The sequence below is a fragment of the Clarias gariepinus genome, chromosome 16 (genome assembly GCF_024256425.1).
Source record: "Clarias gariepinus isolate MV-2021 ecotype Netherlands chromosome 16, CGAR_prim_01v2, whole genome shotgun sequence".
Taxonomy (NCBI): domain Eukaryota; kingdom Metazoa; phylum Chordata; class Actinopteri; order Siluriformes; family Clariidae; genus Clarias; species Clarias gariepinus.
The window spans coordinates 21,599,457-21,620,929 of record NC_071115.1 but is presented as its reverse complement, the minus strand read 5'-3'; the positions used below and the strand labels follow the sequence as shown (position 1 = coordinate 21,620,929).

Genomic DNA, 21,473 nt, shown 5'->3' with positions numbered 1-21,473 from the left:
TGCAAATACTGACCCTTTGCATAAATGTCATGCAATTGTCGATAAAAGCCTTTGAAACGTATGAAGTGCTTTTAATTATATTTCAGTACATCACAGAAACAACTGAAACAAAGATCTAAAAGCAGTTTAGCAGCATACTTTGTGAAAACTAATATTTGTGTCATTCTCAAAACTTTTGGACACGACTGTAGGTTAAATTGAACATCAGGGTCAAGCTTTAGTTGAACAGTATATTTGTACAAAGCAGTTTTATTTCAGACTCTATGTAACCATCAATGTTAACGTCAAAGTTTAAACACATTTTTTTATTTTGCATTTATATATGCACAGTAGCTTGTTTAATTGCAAGGAACAGCTGGTCATGATAATTTTCATATGATTTAAAGCTCTATGTTGTAATTTGGGTTTAAGTCAAAGATTAAACAGTATGCAAACTAACAGTGACATGTAACAGTGGTCATGTCTGCCATCCCCTTAAGATTGTGGCTTTTCAATGTCCAGTTGGTGTTTGAGAAATACACAAAAATACTACATAAAGGCTGATGCTCATTATAATAGATTCCACTGCCAGGCGGACCAAACTTTTGAAATCATGGGTTAATGGGTAAAGATGTAATATACACAGTGTAGTATCAAAATGAGAGTCCATATTCTGATTTATTTTGCATTTTTACATAATATACCTTTAAATGAGGATTGTACTACAGCAGAGCAGCTTAACAGTACAATTATCTTAGGATTAGTAACATTTTGCTGATAAGTGTGTATGTCAGAAATGTGTTCTTATTAGCTACCAACTGTTAGACTAAAACTCTTAATCCACGCATTTGATCTGCTATGTTCCTGTCAGTGAAATGTCACTGTTTAAATAAGTATTGTGATGTTTTATGTTCGTTGTCCATTAAATTAAAGGTAAAAATGAAACAGGAAGAGCTCATGAGGCAGAGCAGAGATTACAGGGTTCTAAAGTGAACATGGCCAGACACTCGCCTCTCTCTGTGCAAAGAAAGAGATCAGAACCTGAAGTCTGAAAAACCCACAACTAACTTCCACACAGGATTCTATAAGCACATTTTATGGACGGTGAGGTAATTCTACATGAATTAGGAATAACGCACACAATTGTTGACCCAAAACATAAAATGTATTGATTCTGAAGCAAGTCATTTCATGCTCTCTCTGAATTCGTTCCCCAGACTGGATGGCGCTGCACATAAAACTAGCGAGATCATCTTCAGTGTGAATCAGAAGAGTCCTTGTAGAAATGATCATGTTCCATAAGGCTCCAAGGAGCTGGTGCATGCAGACATGTTGTGCCATAGCTGTCTGATTGTAAAGTGTGAGGTCTCTCACTCTTTCTCCTCCTTCTGTGTCCAGCAGTCTTGTCATAGCACCTGCTCTGTGTCGTCACTGACTCTGCTCTCTCAGTTTCCTGTAGATCTTTTACCTGAGGAAGTAAAGAGCAGTATAAAGAACAGTGCAATAAAAACAAGGGTTTAGATCTATACACTTTATTTCCTGTTGCACAACCTCTGCAACCTCCTATACTTATTTTATAGTAGTTTTAAATAGACATTACCTCAACAGAATTCTGTCTGTTCCTCTTTAGCCCTTTTTAGACATTGGTTCAACTGATAATGAATGAATTCATAATTCAAATCAAATCATCAGTGGATGGAAATTTTGTGTGTCTATCCATATTTATTCATGCAGACTAGGGATGGGAATCACCAGTAAGCTCCCAATAGGATAATATCACAATACCTAGATGCAGATTTCTTATCAAGTATCACGATTTTATAAATATCCCAATTCATTATTACATTTCCCACTGATTTTGTTACATTTTCAAAGTGTTAAAGTTATTAAAGTAATTAAAATGTAGCTTATTCCTTATAACATTAGTTTTCTTACGTATCTCTGTCACCAGCCATAATTATTATTTTTGAACAGACTCAAAATAATTAATACAAAATTTTCATTAAAAAAAATGGTTAAATAGTTCAGTGTACCTCCTGTAGGGTTATAAAGAAACAGTGACATTTTACCTTCTCAAATGCCTCCAAAGTCACAAAACTCAGGCACGCAGGGCTTTAAATGCACATGATTTAAGACTAATTAGTGTTAGCAGTGTTTTAACATGCGCTTCTGTTGCACCACTCAGAAGCTTTTGCACTCACGACAAAATCACTTATATCTGAGGCTGATTGGCCGAAACTAACTAAAAACCAGACAATTCTGGTCACTGGCTGATCGACCGGGTCAACTTTATTATAAACATCCTTTTCTGGTCAATGTGGTGACCAATCGCTGCAAAAAAACTTTTTTCTCCAACTTAAATGTATACAGTTCAGATATAAAACTGATCTGTGATTAAGACCTTGTATGATTTTTGGAATGTTAAAGGTTTTATGGAATATAGCCCGATTCGGCAGGACTAGTTTTACAGGGGGTCGTTAGAGAAATTTACTATGTGATTTTAATCCCTGTAAAAATTCCAGAGCAAATTAGCTCCTGTTTTTCAGCAAACTCGGAGGTCCTCTAAGAAATCTAATCCTGTCCGAATGCGAATTTCTTTTGTGTTTTGGTCAACGTGAACTACCGTACTATCTCTAGCGCGCCGGTATTCAAGTTTGCACACCAATAATGGATGTGGACATGTGATCTTGTGCGACGCTCACATGTAAAGCACAGACACTCCTCACATCTTCCGTAATAAACACGGAGATGTTATTTCCGCCCGAATGCATACAGTACATGAAATGACAGATGTTGTCTGAAAAAAAAAACTCAAACGTCGTTTGGAAAACTAGTCCCGTCCGAATAGGGCTTTAGACATGAAGTCAATTGCTTAAACTGCACTTAAGGTTTATGGAAAATCAGTGCATGTCTGGAAGGGCATTAGTTCTCTCTTTTGAAGTTAAAAAAAAAAATGCAGCTTGCCACATAACTGGGAAACACTAAAAGTTTTCTGTCCTGCGTGTGTAGTGTGTGGGATGTGGGGTGTTGTGGTGTTCACCTGTAGTGGTTGTGGTGACTCCATTTACAGTTCCGTCCACATCTACTTCATCTTCTGCATAGCTCATAATGTGGGCACGCTGTCTGTCAGTTAGTGTCCTACACACCAGCACAAAGGGTTACTCCATTAAAAGGATTAGGTTTCTCACACAATTATTTACAGTGACTTCAAACTCATTTCCCCACGAAAGACCCACCCCCTTTTTACGGATGCACAGCAAATAAATACATTATGTAAACAATGACGTTTAAAAGTGTCATACTTGGGTACTTTAATCTTGAAGTGAATGTAATGATCACCAAATCCATAGCCACTAACTCGGGCGATTCCCTTTCCAGAAAGCCTGATCTTCTGATCGTCCTGGACGCCAGCAGGGATCTGCAAAATATTTCATCGGGGTTAGAGACCAATTCAATCCACCTTAACTAAAATACTGCCAAAAATGCATGCATAAAGTAACTAACTTACAGAAAGATTTAGCGTGTCATAGAGTCCTTGCGCTCTTACTGTGCCTCCCAGGATGGCCTGAGCCACCGAAACCTGAACGTCTGAGTGGACATCTGCCCCGTCTCTCCTGAACACAAGACTCTTCTGGACCTGAGAAAGAAAAATAAAGCGCAACATTAGACAAAGCTTGCAAATTCTAACAGACATTAATTTGACTGAAAACTACAAGCTGAAAAGTTTACCAATTTAAATAAATATAAGAGACAGAATTCTCCAAGTTAAAAAACAACTGACAATTTTGCCTAACCTGCATCAATAGATGTCAAATTTGCAAATCTGTTGCTACTGTCGCAAACTCTGTTGCCTGTAACTCAAATCCCAGGTGCATCTTAAATGTCTTATTCTAACATTTGTATAGTAACAGCTATTTCACTCTTCCCACTCGCAATAAAAGTACAACTTTTATAATAATACCAACAATACCAAAAATGTTTAGTAACAAATAAAAAAAGAAACCCAACACCATACAAGTCTTTGTGACTGAGAGGATTCTGTAGGAATGTTAGAACAAAACCTTTAAGATGCACCTGGGTTTTGCTGGACTTTTGGTTTTCTGGACTTTGGTTTGTTAGGAATCATAAAGTTTGGATTTTGGAGCGATAGAAAAAGGTCATGTGGTCTGATGAGTTTAGATTTACCCTATTCCTGACTGATGGGCATGTCAGGGTAAGAAGAAAAGCGCATAAAGCAATGCACCCATCATGCATAGTGGCAACTGTATAAGTCTCTGGAGGCAGTGTTATGATCTGGGGTTGCTTCAGTTGGTCATGTGCTCAGCTTTGTGTGGCAAATCAGCTAATGACATGCTTGTACTAAATGACAAGGTTATCATTTCTATTGATTGTGTCTTTCCTGATGAAATGGGCATTGTGAAACAGTGGTTCCGGCACTATGTTTATATATGAATTGTCCCTCAACATAATCAATACTCGCTTCCACACAGAAAACACTGTATAGAGTTTATAGTAAGACCCCCCTTAATTTTGCACTTCACTGTAATTCACAAAGAGCCCACAAATACTGTGATAAGGCACCTCTGTGTAACGAGATAAAAAACTAAAAGCCTAGCACTGTTAATCATTCCCAATCTCAGCTGATCTTCCAGTTTACTGTTCTTGATGCACTACAGATCTAGCATGAAGTGCGATATATAGATCTGATCCTCTCTGTATAAGATATCTTTGTGTTGGCTGATAATGGTTTACTGATGTTTAAATCTCCTGGTGGTGTGTTACACATGTCCCAATGTCAAACCCCCGTCCCATGATAAGGTGTTTTTACTCATCACATAGATATCAACTCACCTCTCATGGTTAAAGATGCAACAACCTTAACCATGATTCAGTCACCATAATGTTCATACAGAACACCAAGCCTTAATGATGGTGCAATATTCCCGCACCAAACCAGCTGTTTGTACAAGGCTAATGCTTTTTAAAAAAAAAAAAGTTTTTATAAGTGTATAAATGGTAAGAGCAAATACCATAAAAACACATACAGTCATACTGTCTTCCTTAGGCAGTATGTATTTATTAGGATAACGCAACTTCTGCATCCTCTCCAACCTTTTTTAGACTTTAATTTAAGAAACCATTATATAATCCTATTATTCTATTCATGGACCAATAACTTAATTATTTTTGGTCTGTAAATAATTTAGCTGTCTTGAAGTCTAGATCCAAGATCCCCCGATATCCAAATTGAACTTACCCTGAACGTGATGAAGATCTCTTTATTTTCCACAGGCATCCTAACTGTCTGCCCTTCTTCAATACCTGTGAAATCGACCACAACATTTAGATATCAAACAAAAACACACACACATGATCAGTGTCTGGCTCTCTCCTAAAACTAAATGTGTTTATAATCAAATGTTTGTTTAAACAAACTTTTATATAATTTGCATAAATTGTACACAAGATCTAGTTGGCTAAACTTCAAGAACGCACACTCTGGCACCAGTACCACAGATATCTTTTTGTGCTCAACACACAGTCGGCTTGTGTAGCAACGTGCACAGTAATTAAGGCCTTGTCTACACTAACGTGGATCTAAACACACATTATTTTTCAGCTTTAATAAAAAAGGTCTTTTGTTGAAAAATCTCACCAGGGTCTTATATATATCGGAAAACGCTAATATTCTAAATGAAGTGTGGATAAACATTGTGTCACAGGCCCCATGTAATCACATGATCCCAGCACCAGTGCATCCAAGGTTGAGTTTATTTCCCTGATTTTGTTCTCTTTAACAACTAAACAGAGCTATGTGCAATAAACATGCTGCATTTCTGTATGATACACAAAGCACTTCAAAACCAATCTCTGTACAAATAGTTTTTGTGTTACATTTTTTAGCTAGCTGTGTGCCACAATAATACAGCCTCTTCTGTCATCTACTCATGTCACATAAACGGTAGTGCAGACAAGGCCGTTAATTTTTTTTCTGAATTTCACAATAGAGTTGTTGCAAATAATGTGTATGAATGTTCATTTCAGCTGACAAACTCACCAGCAGGAACAGGAACCGTGACAGTGCGTCTCTGCTTGGTCTGCCCCGTTCCTTTACACTCTGTGCAGCGGGTGGTGATCACGCCACGTCCGCCACACTGCCGACACGTTGAGCGCATGACAAATGGCCCTGTTTTCACCGTCTCCTATAGCAAAACAGAGCCCATGTTCCAGTTAGTGGACCAGGCTAAAGTTCTGGTTTTCTATTATGCTGTTGAATACGACAACATAGCTCACCATTCCTGTGCCATTGCAGTGGTGGCAGTGCTGAATCTTTGAACCTGGCTCATGGCCTTTTCCATTACAGCGTTTGCAGGTGGCATCAATGTTCACTGTTAGTTCCTTATTTACGCCTTTGACAGCTTGTGCAAAAGTGAGCTCCATCACATACTAATAGAAAACACATGAAAGAGGTTGGTCACTAAACTAATTTAAAGGAAATAATAATAATACATTCCTAACCCTATTTAGAACAGCAGCTTCTGTTTGAAATTACCCATTTCTCATGTAGTTAAAAATACTGGAACATGTGCTGGTATGTTGCTCTGGTATACACTGATAGAGTTAGTGTTTAAACTATTAATAACTCTAAATGTCTATTTTTGGATTAGGTCCTGGGTTTCGCCTATGAATACTGCATTTGTAAAAAGGATAAACCAACATAAAGACCAGAGGGCTATTTTTGGGACTAAAGCAAACATTTTAAAGCAGAGAAGAAGATTTTGAGAGCAGATATACAGAGGTATGCCACACAACTGGAAATTTAAAGCTGAAATTCTTATCTATAGTTTCACTCATCTTTTGTTCTAAAAACACAAACTTCAATATACAGAAAATCCAAAATTATTGACCTTGCCAGTGAGGTATTTTTTAGAGGACTGTGTAGGTTTATAATTTTCGTTAGGGGCTGACAACACTAACCAGAATAAACCATTTATAAACTGTGCTACTGTGACTTAAGCACTTATAAACAGCGTGCTTCGTTTGTACGACAATTTATGAACAGTTTTATGAACGTACTGTTTCAGCTTAACTAAAAACACAATGAGACACACTGACATTATTCTTATTATTATTCTGTTGTTAAAAATAGACAATAAACATTGAATATAAGATTATTTGGAGCATCTGCCATACAAGTGTGCTCCATGTGTATGAGCTGTTACTAAAGAAATAACGTACTAGAATGAGTGTATTAATGCATATCGATTATAGACATGTAATCAACAACCTCTGACCAATCAGACGCAATTTTTATTTATTTATTACCTATTTTGTTTGGGATTCAGATCAACTCCCTGCGCAACAAGTGTTAAAACTCACTGACCTCCTGTGGCTGATCAAAGATGCTATTAAAGTCCCCAAAGCCTCGCGCTCCAGAAAATTCCCCAAAAATCTTGCGGAAGAGTTCCTCAGGGTCCACCCCAGTGCTGCTGCTCCAGTAATGCTGCTGACCCGCTCCACCACTGGCCGACCCAAACCCAGCTGATCCATAAGTATCGTACTGCTTCCTCTTCACCTCATCACTGAGGACCTAGAACAAGACCAGGCACGAAAGACATAAACATGAGTCTTACAGCAACACTTCCATGCAAGGCCTAGACTCTTAAATATGTGATAATGTAATTACTATTCCAAGTGATACCTCATAGGCTTCAGCCAGTTGTGCAAATTTTTCCTTGGCCTGCGGGTCTTCTTTGTTTGTGTCTGGATGATATTTCTTTGCCATCTAAAAAAAAAGAAAAAGAAAACTGTCCATTTTAGGTTCATCAAAAAACAAAAGAACAAAAAAATGCCACTACAACTTTTAACACCGAGTTGGTTTATGGTTATAATTATCATTGGACATAATCGTCTTTATTATGAAATATGTAATTATAGATAAGATAAACTTGATTAAAAATTTGTGTAAATAAGCATAATGTGTTACTGGAATTAGGAATTAGGTATTAGGCTAATAAATAGGAAAATATTAGCCATGAAAACATTTTATTCGATACTTTCACTATTGTTGGAATAAAGCTACTCCTTCTGCATGTTTGCCCCATGGGGCAGAACATTGGGTGGCATGATTTGTTGGTGACATGACATGGTTTTTGGAAATGAGGAATTCCTAATTGGTAAACTCTAACTGGATAACACAAGAGGGCATTTATAACAAATAAATTATTTTTTTCATTTAATTTTATAATTGAATTTATAAGTTGCCAATTCCATTTAAATACTGTATTTATAATAAAATATTTACATTTATAATGTGGTTGTTAGTTTTTCAGCTGCTCCCGCTGATGGGTCGCCACACCAGACCGACTGGTCCGCACAACAACTTGGCACAGGATTTACGCCAGGTGCCCTCCCTGATGCAACTCTGCCCATTTATCTGGGCTTGGAACTGGCACTGCATCCAGTGACTGGGGTTTGTGCACTGGTTGGGAATCGAACCCGGGCCTGGTGCATGGCAGACGAGAAACATACCACTGAGCCACCAATGCCCTATTTACATTTATAAAGTAAACAGAATTAATAAATTAAAGTAATGAGATTTACTACACAATCACTACACAATAAGATTCTTCATTTATCTAGTTAAGTGATTCTATTTTAAACAGAGTTTTCAGTAAAGGTTTTTGGTGGTCTGCAGAAGGTTTCCCATTTTAAATTGGGCCTCAGACTTGACCCTTTACTTTATCAGTTTACATATACAGTTGTGTTCAAAATTATTCAACCCCCAATGCTGTAAAGGGTTTTAGGGAATTCAGTGTACATTGTGTACAGAATGAAATCTTACAAGGACTTTTTAAAAAACCAAATGCAACTAAAATTATTTTTGTAATACAGTATTAAATGTTTTTTTTGTGATTTTTTCATTGATACAATTATTCAACCCTTAAAGACTACCACTCTTAAGAACAAGTGTTTTCGATCAGGTATTGAAAACACCTGTAGATGTCAACGAGCAGCAATCAAGCATAATAAGCACCAAATAGGCAGATTTAAAATGACTGTGATACTCAGCTCCTTCTAGACATTTACTGGTGTGTTTACAAACATGGTGAAGTCAAGAGAATGGTCCAGGAAGACAAAAGAAGAGGTGATTTCTCTTCACAGGAAGGGCAATGGCTACAAGAAGATTGCAAAGATGTTAAACATTCCAAGAGACACCATAGGACACCCTGGACAGGGTGCCAATTCATCGCAGGGCACACACACACACACACTCACCCACCCATTCACACACTACGGGCAATTTGGGAACACCAATTAGCCTAATATGCATATCTTCTGGAAACACGTAAAATCTATTGAAACATTTGAGGGCACACGGAATAAACTTAAAAGCAGAGGGAGGCACCGTGGTTGACAGCTTGGGGACAACAGCTGGCACTATTGGTGTGGATGACCCCAGCACCAGTCATACCAACTGTAGCAAAAAGGAGTCCATCAATTATGATGACGACAGCAGCCTTTCCGCAGGTTAGTAGTGGGCTAATGTAATGTTAATTGCAAAATGCAAATATTGCATTCATGCTAACAAATGATCAAACGATTTGTAAAATATTAATGTAACATGGATTCTGTTTATAATTATGGCTTTCCAGCTAGTACTAGTAGTACTACAACAGTGACCCCATTTACCATTGCAAAGAAGGCTAATTTGACTAAGGAGAGTTAAATTTTTTTTTTTCGTTTAATAAAAATTTATTCTTGAGTCATCCACCATCATTTTGTGGCTTTTGTAAAATATCGGGTTAGGCACCGGTACCGTTTTAAAAGTATCGATTTGGCACTGGTATCGAAAAAAAACCAAACGATACCCAACCCTACTTGCCCATGCTTCAGATGTGTGTATAGAGATTGGGAGTCTTACTTGGTAATATGCTTTCTTGATCTCTTTCTGTGACGCTGAGCGTGGTACACCGAGAACCTGGTAATAGTCATTTTTATTACTAACAGTGGCAGTATTGTGAAAAGACTTCTTGGGCAGGACCTGATAAGGGTTTCCACCTGCGAACATATGCAATAACAACACTGTAAAGGTAAGAAAATATTTCTTTTAACGCATAAGCCGAATCTTACTGCTGTGCAATATATAAACTGAAAATACACATGACATGAGCTGCTTTTTTAAATGAAAAATCATCTGTTACTGATTAAATCACACATCATGGCAGGAGTCCATGAGCAGATAGTCTTTTTATTTGTCTTCAAGGTAAAATAATTTTTATTACGTCAATACTCTATGAATTGTCTGTGATGATAACAAGCTCCACACACCGGGTTGTGCAGGCCTGGTCTGCCTCTGTCATACTGAAACTAGTTGATAGCATGCTGCTAAGCTAGGCCTTACTGCTCACCTAATAAGCCTGTCAATGTCACCGCTTTCCCCATTCCTTCTCCAGCTGTGCTGCCGCTAGACCAAAACATGCCACGCAGGAATTTCGCCAAAGCTCGGTCTGGTCCATTAGGCCTAGAGGCAAAAGTGCTGCAAGTCCGGACATTAGAGGACACAGTGACTGTTACCCAGCGTGCGGTACACCGAGCTGCGGAGGACGCCATGTTTGTTACCGCACACTAGTGATCCCAGTGTCATTTCCGGAAATGTGACGTAACTAATGACATCGCAGATGACGTGTCAAGCAGTATACCGTGCGCCCCCTAGCGGCAAGACACGCAGCCGTTATTCAAAAGCTATTACACAGCTGCGGCCTTGTACCTCGAGGTTCCAGGTTCGATTCCCACCTCGGGGTCTGTTTGCACGGAGTTTGCATGTTCTCCTCGTGCTTGGTGGTTTTTTCCACAATCCAAAAATATGCAGACTAGACTAACTGATGTTCCTAAATTGCCTGTAGTGTGTGAATATATGCCCTGTGAATAGATTGGCACCACGCCCAGGGTGTACCCTGCCCTAAGTCTTCTGGGATAGGCTCCAGACACCCCCTCCCCCCCATGATGAGTGAGTGAGTATTACAGCAGCTATTATTCTTAAAATGGAGCCTCCAAGAAAGAGAAGAACTATTAAGCAACATTTTGAAGTACTTTCTCCCAGTAAGGAAATAAATGTAAATAAATTACCAGAACATAGTCAGAGATGGTAGTTACAGTATGTGTGCAATAATTTACTTTTTGGCTTGTTTAACTATACAGTACCAGTCAAATGTTTGGACACAAGTTTGGATTTATTGTTCTACATTCTATATATGGAATTTAAGTAAAAACAACAACATCAATCAGTTATTAATTTAAGACATGAAGCTCAGCTGTTCTGGAATAGTTCTTGCAAGAACAGGATTGTCAAGTGCACTTGCAAAACCCACCAAGCAGCATGATGAAACTGGCTCTCCTCTACTGCCGAGGAGAAGTTTATTTAGAGTTACCAGCCTTAAAGATCACTAATTGACAGCACCTCAGATTAGAGCTGCTATCAAAAGCTTTACAGACCATCAGTAGCATACACATATCAATATCACCTGTCCAAAGTAGATTATTGCATATTTGGGATATTGAATATTTCTAATAAAAAAGAACGACTGGGAAATTGGGGGATTTAATCTTTCTCATGTGGTTTTGGGTGTGTCTCAGGTGATTGAAATGGTGGATTAATTAGACGATATCGTGATATTATTGTACTTAGTTATTTCACAGCGAACGGTTTAAACTGTAACTCCTTTGTTTACTCCGGCTTAAAAAACTAAAGACAGTCAAAGAGCCCTGAGTGAAGGTAAGTGAATGTTTAGATGTGCCTCCTCTATCCGGTGTACACATGAACAGAACACACACGCCGCTCGGCCAATCAGCGCTCAGGATTTCTCCCTTTCTGCTTTACCCGAGAAGAGAGTGACAGCACAGCGCCACCCGGAAGGCACGAGCCGATCAGTGAGGAGCCGAGAATGAACCGCTTCAAGACGTCCAAATATAAGAACACCACTCCGAAGATTCCGAAAAAAGATGTGAGTAGCGTATCTGATGAGGGCATGAAGCCAGCTGTGTGTTTGATCTCTTGCCTAAAGAGCTGTTTGCCGTTTTGAGCAGAAGCCGCGGCTGAATCTTAAACGCCTCGTTTGTCCCTACAGAAGTACACTACACAAAAACCGGAAATGGATGTGACGTGTGCATCCTGTGTAGTGCACTATATGTGTAAAGGCGAGCTGATTGGGATTCAGCCGGAGGGTTTCTGTAAGAAGCGCCTGCAATGTATGGAGGATGTCTAACGCCCGACTTCTTCCTGTAATGTTAAACTTAACCATATTTGGACATTTCACACACACACACACACACACACGCCGTTAGTGCTTTGCTAAGGTTATTAAACATTTCAGTGTGCATCCTGTTGGTACTCTGGTTACTTTATGTTTGTGTAGTTTGATAGTGAATGATAGTAACCTCACTTTCTGCGATGCATTTATCAGAGTTGTTCTGCAGCAGCACACTGACCTCAGCACAGTTCTGCAGATTTATGTAATTTTGTAGTTTTTTTCACTTCTGTTTGAATTTGCATAATATATGAAGCTTGCATTGTCGGCGTTGTTTATCTTCCCAAATCGTCTGTAACAGAAAATCTGCTGCTGTTTATTGTATGACTGACATGATTTTTGTGCATGTGTTTAGATGTGTATAGAAATCTCCCCATACACTCACTCCCCATATCCCAGGCTGTAGGAGCTAATCAAGTGGCATTTTGTATTATCTATATAAATAAAAGAACGATCTGTACATTGGTCAGAAATCGCTCTGAAAATCTGATATCTATACATTTTAAACATTGGAGGACCAGAAATCAGTCTCAGAAAATTAGTATTTTCTGTATGTCTGTCCAGTCAGAACTTGTCACAGCATCATGCAAAACTGGCTGGACAGAATTAAATACACCTTTGGCAGTACAGTGCTTTTTTATTTTATTTTATTATTGTTTTTACAGTACTTCAGGGCATTTGTCTGAAGTTAAACTTGCACCATAACGCTGAGTAGAAATAAAGTTATGAGAAGTTTTGTGCCAGATTAGAAACAGTTCTGACAGCCTACTGCGCGTCGACCTGGACAGAACTTTAATTAAACTTTTGCAGTATTTAGATATCTGCCTGAAATGTAACTTACATCATAAGAAAAAGTATGTGAAAAATGATGTGCCAGATTTAATGATCTGCTTTAAAATAAGATACTTATAAGCTTAATGTCAACAAATACCTGCACCAATAGTTAAAAATTTAAAAAGCTCAACTGTATATTTTTATTGGGACTTGTTAATATTTTCACTGCTGAAATAACAGCCCTGAAGAGGTATAATTGAATTCAAATCAAATTCAAATTTTATTTGTCACATACACAGTCATACACAGTACGAAATGTAGTGAAATGCTTATAGGACTGCTATTGACCCTAAAAGAGAATTAAAGTTTACAAATAAGAAATAAATATGAATAAAAGAAATACGATAGAAAAATTAAATAGGAAAATAAAATTAAACTAGGACAAATAGAACTAAAAATAAAAATAGAAATATGCCAGGAAAAATAGAACAAAAAATAAAAATATGATGTACATAAAAACAGAAATATACTGTACAAATTGAAATATACTGTACTGGGTGTGCAAATATGCATAGAACAAAGTGTCTTTGTGCAAAGGTTATTAAAGTGACTTTGTGCACTTTTTTGTGCTTTGTGCGCTCTGGAGTCTTTTAAATTTTAACACTCTTAATCTTAATCTGATCCACTTATTCCATTTTTCTTCTGTAATTTACTATCCGATTACCGGGCAGGAAGTGTAATGATATGATATGTAATTATATCACTGATTAAATTAAAGCTGATCAGCTTATTTTTAGCTTTAAGTTTTAATTTATTTTTACTTATCTCTTTTCGGGTTATTGAATTAAAATTTTTTTACAGCTTTTAACAGTTGACATTGTCGCAAAGCAGCTTTACACAATCAAAGGAATCATTTAAGTTTGTATGAAATGTGTATGAATCAAAATGATAAGACTGCCCTTGATGAGCAGGCCAAGGACGGTGGCGACAGTAGCAAGGAAAACCTTTCTGAGATGGTAATAGGAAGAAACCTTAAGAGAAACCAGACTCAACAGGGAACCCATCCTCATTTGGGTGATAACGGATAGCAGGGATTAATTTGCAGTCATACTGTGTGTTAGGAGGCTGAACGTTCAGTATAACAGGATATGTGTTTAGGTTAATTGAGTGACTGCAGGCATGACTCCTCAGAGAACAGCTGTCAGCATCAGTCGAGGTCAGACTTGTCTTCATGGAAAAGTGGAACCGTTCATAGGCATCATGTGACGAGATCTCCAACCAGAAGTGGAACACCAGGATGAGTCAGCCAGGTCCAGGGGGCAGAGAGGGTTTGGATCACTGGCAGCTCAGGAGTGACATGTGTAGCTCGACACAGAGACAGGGAAGGGAAAGCGAAGGAGAGATGGCAGTTAGGTATGGTCACAGTTACACAATGTATAAGGTGAATGTTTATTTAGTGCAGATTGCAAACAGGAACTCCGGCAAGAGTCCTTACTGGTTTTAATGAGGACTCTCGCTGCTACATTCTGGACTAACTGAAGCTTGCTTATGTACCTAGTTGAACAACCAGACAGTAGGGCGTTACAATAGTCCAACCTAGAGGTGATAGTTAGAGCATGAACTAGTTTTTCTGCATCGTTTAGTGACAATATATTCTTTATCTTGGCAATATTTTAGAGATGAAAGAATGCTTTCCTGGTAATATTATCTATATGAGCTTCAAATGAAAGGCTGGAATCTATAAACACATCGAGGACTTTCACTGTTGCACTTGATGGAACAGAAAGGCCATTTAAAGTTACAGTATGATCGAAAAGCTTGCTTCTAGCTGCTTGTGGGTAGCGATGAGTACTTAATTAGCTATATGTAATGTCTATGTAGTCTAATGTATCTACAGTATATGGGTATTTAAATCCTTTTCATCACTCCACTGATATCTGCTGACTCTTAAATTAGTGGGAAAATAATCACAGAGTAAAGTAGTTAATTCTGCTGTTTATCTAATTGTTACGTTATTAATCCATTTCATTAGGTCAATTAACTTTGTCCATTCTTGTATGTGCAGTATAAGTGCACTTCTTAATTTTGTTTTGATGTTGTGGTGTATTTTAACATAGGGTATCCAATGTCAATGCCCATTTCATTATCAACTACTCAAAATATATCGCACAGTAAAGTGATTGATGAAGTTACAAAAAAAGTTCCATGCTGTTTTTGTAAAATACACTGCCTAGCCAAATAAATAAATAAATAAATAAATAACACTCAAATATTTCATTGTAATGCCTTTGGTTTGGATTTTGGAGCACATTTGCTAAGGCATTGTTTTTGACGACATTTTATACAACAACCTCATAACGTCACAGCATTTATTTATTATTGCATTAGTTATTGGTTGGAAATGATCAAAAATCTTTTACTGGTGATTGGAGAGTCAAGCCATTCCAAAAAGTTTTTTTCCAGTACATCTCAAAGATTTTTCTGTGGTCGTCATTCATTTTAAGGCTCCTGATGGTCCCAGACCTACTGTCTCACATTTAAGCACAGAGAATCTTGGCATTGTCATCCTGGAATATGCGCATGCGATTATGGAAGAAAATGTGATGTGTGATAACCCGGTCATTCAGTGCATTCAGGTCATCCGCTGACTCCATTTTATTGTTGCATAACATTGCAGAGAGGAAGCCTGACCAACTAAAGCAACCACAGATAATAACGCTGCTTCCAGACGGAGGCTTGTATATTCAGCACTATGTATGATGGGTGGAGAGCTTCATGTACTTTCTTTCTTGCCTTGACACACACATTGCTCTGGACTAGGGTCAATCTGGACTCGTCAGACCACATATCTTTATGCTCCTTACTTTTTTTTATCAGGCTCCCACACTGCTGTTCCCAATCCTGAGTTCTTGTTGCACTGTGCATGTGAAAATTTCACTGTCCTAATTTTACTGCTTTTACTGTACATTAAATATTAAACATAGCTGTGTTAAGATCACCAAGCTTTACCGATGATGATCATCCATGATTTTTTTTTACCTGATTCCTTAGGTGAAGTTGACTTCTCCTTAGTTATTTTCTTTGCTTGATGCAGACTAAAACGTTTGACCCTTCTGAAACAGAGTAACATCTTTTTTATGAACACAGGATATGTCTTCAGTTGTGGTTGTTTAAGAAATTAGAAGGTGATGATGGCATCAGTTAGGGATAAAATAATTGTTGTGATTTGAAACTTATTAATCACTTAAATATTTATCCAATCAAAGGCCTTTAAGTATTTACCTTACGTAAAGAAATATATAAATATAATATTTTGCACATTAAAAAAACTGGTGCCATTACTTATTTCTGTTATATTGTGATATTGTCAAAGTATCTGTTGTTGCCAAGTCATAAGAAACCCCGTGTGAAGTGGCAGTATATTTCAGGGCAAGTTGTTCAAAACCTGTGCATGCCAGTCAAAATTTGCATTTCTGGTAAAATACTTTGCGGATGTGAAAATATCTTACATATCGATATCAGTTCACATGAGGAAGTATTTCAGGGTCCTGATATTCATAACAGATTTAGATACCTACTCCTAAACAGCTTTCATCATGTTTCTTTTTCGGTCATAAACACCTACAGTATATCCAGTTATATTTTTGGGGTAATAAGAAAAAAATATATACATTTTATACTTTTAGTCTACATGTTTCATAGTAAGGCAATTAACATCCGCTTTATTGGAATAAGTGGAAAGAGGAATTAAATATGTCTATCTACTGGGTTGGCATACTGTATCAGATACACTTGGTTTCATACTTCACTTAGAAGAAATATAGGGATGATCTACAGAATCTCCCTAACCACAACAGTATCAGATATTTGCTGGCTAATAACTGATATTAATACATATGTTTTCATGTGCTCTAGTATGAACATGACGATACACTCACTCATCTTCTATACCGCTTTATCCTGTATTCAGGGTCGCGGGGGCCTGGAGCCTATCCCAGGAGGCATAGGGCACGAGGCAGGGTACACCCTGGACAGGGCGCCAATCCATCGCAGGACACACAACACACACACACACTCATTCACACACTACGGGCAATTTGGGAACGCCAATTAGCCTAACCTGCATATCTTTGGACTGTGGGAGGAAACCGGAGTACCCGGAGGAAACCCACCAACACGGGGAGAACATGCAAACTCCATGCACACAGAGACGGGAATCGAACCCGGACCCTGGAGGTGCAAGGCGACAGTGCTAAGCACTACACCACTGTGCCGCCCATGACGATACATGACCCCCCTAAGTTTATGTGAAACATCAATGCAGTAAACCCATTAATCTGTACTGGAAAATATGACAAATCTGATTTGATAGCGATTCAGTTTTTTTAGATTTGTACAGTATCCTGTACTTAGAAATCTGGCCTCCCAATTTATGCTGTGCTGCATGTTAGAGACTCAAACTGACCAAAATGGAGTCCGTATTTATTAGTGTATTACAGAAAGCTAATGCAGCATTAGCAGTTTTGTGGAGAGTTTAATGGCCTAGGGTGTAAGATGTGACACTGTGTTTGTCATTGCACTTCTAATCCCATTTACATGAATGTAAGAAGAATTTTAAAAAAGTGGTAGTAAAGGAGGGTCTCCCGGGGGAGAGATTTGTGCTGCCGAATTGAAATTCAGTGTGTTTCTTACACACTGTGTACTCTAACCCCCTGCCTTTATTCTAAAAAGGATTTTAATAGCCTGATGTGCACCACAGGGAGACTATTACATTACTTGAAGTTTCTAGTGATTTAAAAAGTCTTCTTGTGTGTCTGTATGTGTGTCTGTATGTGTGTGTGTGCGCGCGCACTACTCACATGATTGAATGTGTGTTTGAGGACGTTGTTTTCGGCTCAGTCACAGCACAGCGTGTTTCCTTTTCATCCTTCCTGTTTGCGTAACTTCTTTTATTTGCTCTCTGAATCTGACATTTCTGTCTCTTTATTAAGTTGCTCAGTGCGATACTAAGCACTATATCATGATAACAACATTAAACATTATAACATAATGTTAAATGACATAAAATTGTGACCAATGCACGAAAAACTCTATTCTGTTTTGCTAATTTGTAACAAAATACAGGATACAGACAAATAAATACAATCAGCTCCACAAATGAAAATAATCAAACATGTATGTAGCATAAATTACATGCAATAAGTGATATTTTGAGGCTGAGATAGTAGGGAAATTGTATAATTTTATCACAACAGAATTAATGCTGCACAATTAATTACACAAAAATTTCTATGTGGACCTGTGAAATTATTTAATTGCAGAAGGGTCCAATTTATTACAGTTAATATACGCATAGTCAGGAATTTATGTAGAGTTTGTCTATAATTTAAGTATTTATAATGATAAAAAATATTGGCAAACATCCTCTTGAAGAGATATTGCCATAAGCCTAGATAAATATGTTTGAATACAAAGTTGTACATTTAATAGTTACATGTTGCAGTTTAAAATGCAATAGCAATATGTCTAAATAATGCTGATTCAATCAAATTTGATTTTAGCAAATCTGTTCTAAACAGTTCTAACATTGGTTATGCAATTATTTTTGCAAAACAGTGGTTTAAAAATAATCAGCACGGTTATGCATTATAACATGGTCAGTGTCACTATTCAGATCCTGCACTTCAGGATCTTGGGCTGAAAAATCAAAAGCAGAAAAAGGCCTTCAATCACTGCCTGCACTGTCCACACAGTTTCAGTTCCAGAGTTGCTTTTTGCTGATGTTTTTGGTATTCTTAGGTTGCTCTTAATAGTTCACTCACTGCTGTCTGTAAGAGTATACACTGCTGTACTGTGCATGTGCTCCTTTGGTTGTTACTGTCGTGGACGTGACTACCTACTGTAATTAATTTTGTGCTGGCATTTTTTTTAGGAGTGGATCCCAAATGTGCGAGGAAGCTCCCTCAACTCTCAGGGCAACCAGATTAAATCCAGCTGCAGCCTCTTGGCCTTCAACACTGACCAAGCCGGTAAGTTCCTGTTTCTTTTTTTTTGTTTGTTTGTTTATTCAGATTAATACTGCTGGCAAATACAATGACAAACAGATGCAGAACCTGAGAACCTATACCTGAGAAATTCTGCTGTAATCATACAGACCATCCTGCATGTTTGACATTAGGTTTCCCCCTGAAACATCCTTTCAAGACACAGTACAATTTGACTATGTAGTACAGAGTTATCAAAACTCCCAACAATGCTACAGCATTTCAGAGTCTAGAGTACATGAAGATGCTGTGCTGTCTGGATGGAAGGGAAGATATTATGCTTCTTCCCTACTAATCACAGCCACACTAACCAGATGTGACTGACTGTAAGCTTATGTACTGTAGGTAGAAGAGGGCAAATGTTGGTAGGTAGGTGATGATATTGCCTGCTGTTAAGCTGTAATTTCTGAGAGATAGTACAGCATGTGACTGGATCAGCTGCTTATATGACATGATATGTAAACATGACACAAATCTGTGTGAAGTTATTGTATTTTTATTTTATTGCATTTTGCATTCCACTATAGCCTGACGTTCATGTTCGATTCTTTGTTGTTTCCATGCTTTCTCAAGAAAGCAACGCACTTTTTAAGCTAGTGTTTGTATGAACTTGATGATAATTTGTCATCTCTTTTAAGGTGGTGGAAAGGTGGGACTTTGCTCACTTGATCCTGGACCTGAGGGCAAATGGACTGTAACTTATATTCCCTGTCATGCAGGTAAGATACCTAGCATTACCAGTCAAAAGTTTGGACAATCCTTTAATCCAATGGTCTTTCATGATTTTTATTTGTTAATACACTGTACATTAATACTAAAATCATAAATGATAAAATAATACAAAAATGTACAATCGTCTCCTTTGGCCGTCCCTTTCCTGTTCCAGGATAGCTGACCTTTGTGCCCTAAAACTGACTGTTTTTGTTGTTACTTTATGACCTAATGTCATGTATTATTTCATAGATTAAAAATCTTCAGTATTGTTCTAGAATGTAGAAAATAAATCACAAAACAAAAACCACTGAATTAGAAGCAGTGTCCAAACTTTTGATTGGTCCTGTAAATCTATGTACTGTTCTTGTTATTATCTAACTGTGTAACTATCACTGTTTTTGATTTCACCCAGCAATATCAACATTGGATTCACATATTATGTCATGCTGGACCATATTTGGGTCCCTCTAGGGTTCAGTAAAGGGAAACTGTACTATTATAGCATATATACAGTTATGTTTAAAGTCTCAGCTGAACAATTACAGCTGAACGATTTTTTCACTGTGCCTATATTTACAAACAAAAATTTAAGGCCCCAACTGCTTCCACAGAAATTTGCAGCCAGGTGCTGCTAATCATCAGCCCTTGTTTTACTGTTCATCAGCAAATGTGCCAACCTCTATAAAAGCAGAAGTTTTTTTGTTGCTGCACATCAATTTGGGAAGAGTTATAAAACAGGAGTTTAATGTTCTGCAATGATCAAAATTATTCACAAGTGGAAAACACTCAAGTCAGTTGCCCAACAGGCCTCACTGAGCAGTTTACATGTTAAAATCCTTGACGGTTCAATTAGAAGAAGTCTGAACAAGTACGCTTTGTTCGGAAGGGTTGCCAGGAGAAAGTCTTTTCATCTGAGCCAAAGTTCTTCCACAGTGATGTGAGAGACAAAGGTCATACAGAAAACGAATAGTTCAAGTTGTTACTGCTAAAGGTACAAGCTGTCTTGGGGTTACTTTTTACTTTTTTTTTTTGGGGGGGGGGGGGGGGGTTACATAGTTGAACAACTATGGGGGAGAGCTGACTTTTTGACAACACTTAACCAGCATAATCAAACATTACACATGTATTAAATTTGTATTTCTGTATACATTTTATATTGTAATTTTCTCCTTTTGTTAGACCAAGTAACTGATCTGGATTTCTCCCCGTTTGATGACAATCTCTTGGCCACCTGCTCAGCTGATGAAACGGTAATGTTATGTATTAACATTTACCCACACAGACACACACAAGCCCTCACATTGCTATTATAAGGAAGAAATAAAAACAGAAACAAATAGTCAGGAAGTTAAAAATGTTAACCAATACAGTTATTAACATATAGCATTATTCTATTCAATATATTATTCAAATTCTAGAATGAACAGGACAATAAACCTTGGTAGGAAGTAGGTTAAATGCCATTAGGTGTAGAATTAAATGATCAGGGAAAGCTCTTTGAATCCACATCTAGGGTTTTACCAGCTAGAATCATTTATGAAATCAGGAAGATATATCACATATGCCTTAGATATACAATAGAGAGTTTGGGATGTCTTTAAGGTGTCTGGATCAGATTGTACCAGTTACATGAGGTTTGTCACAAGGACAGCAG

The 21,473-nt window shown here is 37.7% G+C and overlaps 2 protein-coding genes across 3 annotated transcripts in view; one reads left to right on the top strand and one right to left on the bottom strand.

Annotated features, from left to right (window-relative positions):
- Positions 1-638: 638 nt before the first annotated feature.
- dnaja3a (DnaJ heat shock protein family (Hsp40) member A3a) lies at positions 639-10,616 on the bottom strand. Its single transcript, XM_053515413.1, has 11 exons — positions 10,392-10,616; positions 9,905-10,041; positions 7,682-7,765; positions 7,364-7,570; positions 6,274-6,426; positions 6,038-6,182; positions 5,237-5,301; positions 3,488-3,616; positions 3,282-3,397; positions 3,020-3,117; positions 639-1,447 (listed from the first exon to the last, which is right to left on the bottom strand). Exons 1-11 carry the CDS (start codon positions 10,591-10,593, stop codon positions 1,425-1,427), a joined length of 1,359 nt encoding a protein of 452 aa, XP_053371388.1. The 5' UTR covers positions 10,594-10,616; the 3' UTR covers positions 639-1,424.
- Positions 10,617-11,835: 1,219 nt separating this feature from the next.
- LOC128544498 (mitochondrial import inner membrane translocase subunit tim16-like) overlaps positions 11,836-21,473 on the top strand; it is a 125,728-nt gene continuing 116,090 nt past the window's right edge. For both annotated transcript variants that reach the window (XM_053514648.1, XM_053514646.1), the window contains exons 1-4: positions 11,836-11,984; positions 18,994-19,090; positions 19,744-19,824; positions 20,999-21,069. In XM_053514648.1, the coding sequence (XP_053370623.1) occupies positions 11,925-11,984; positions 18,994-19,090; positions 19,744-19,824; positions 20,999-21,069 (309 nt within the window). In that variant the 5' untranslated portion in view covers positions 11,836-11,924. The remainder of the gene's footprint in view (positions 11,985-18,993; positions 19,091-19,743; positions 19,825-20,998; positions 21,070-21,473) is intronic.

Bases quoted from the DNA above. Each gene is read 5' to 3' on its own strand.
- dnaja3a (XM_053515413.1), bottom strand. From the start codon at position 10,593: ATGGCGTCCTCCGCAGCTCGGTGTACCGCACGCTGGGTAACAGTCACT. The intron at 6,183-6,273 runs GTGAGCTATGTT...GTTTTGCTATAG, and splicing joins ACTGCAATGGCACAGGAATG to GAGACGGTGAAAACAGGGCC. The intron at 1,448-3,019 runs GTGAACACCACA...TTACTTCCTCAG, and splicing joins AGTCACCACAACCACTACAG to GTAAAAGATCTACAGGAAAC.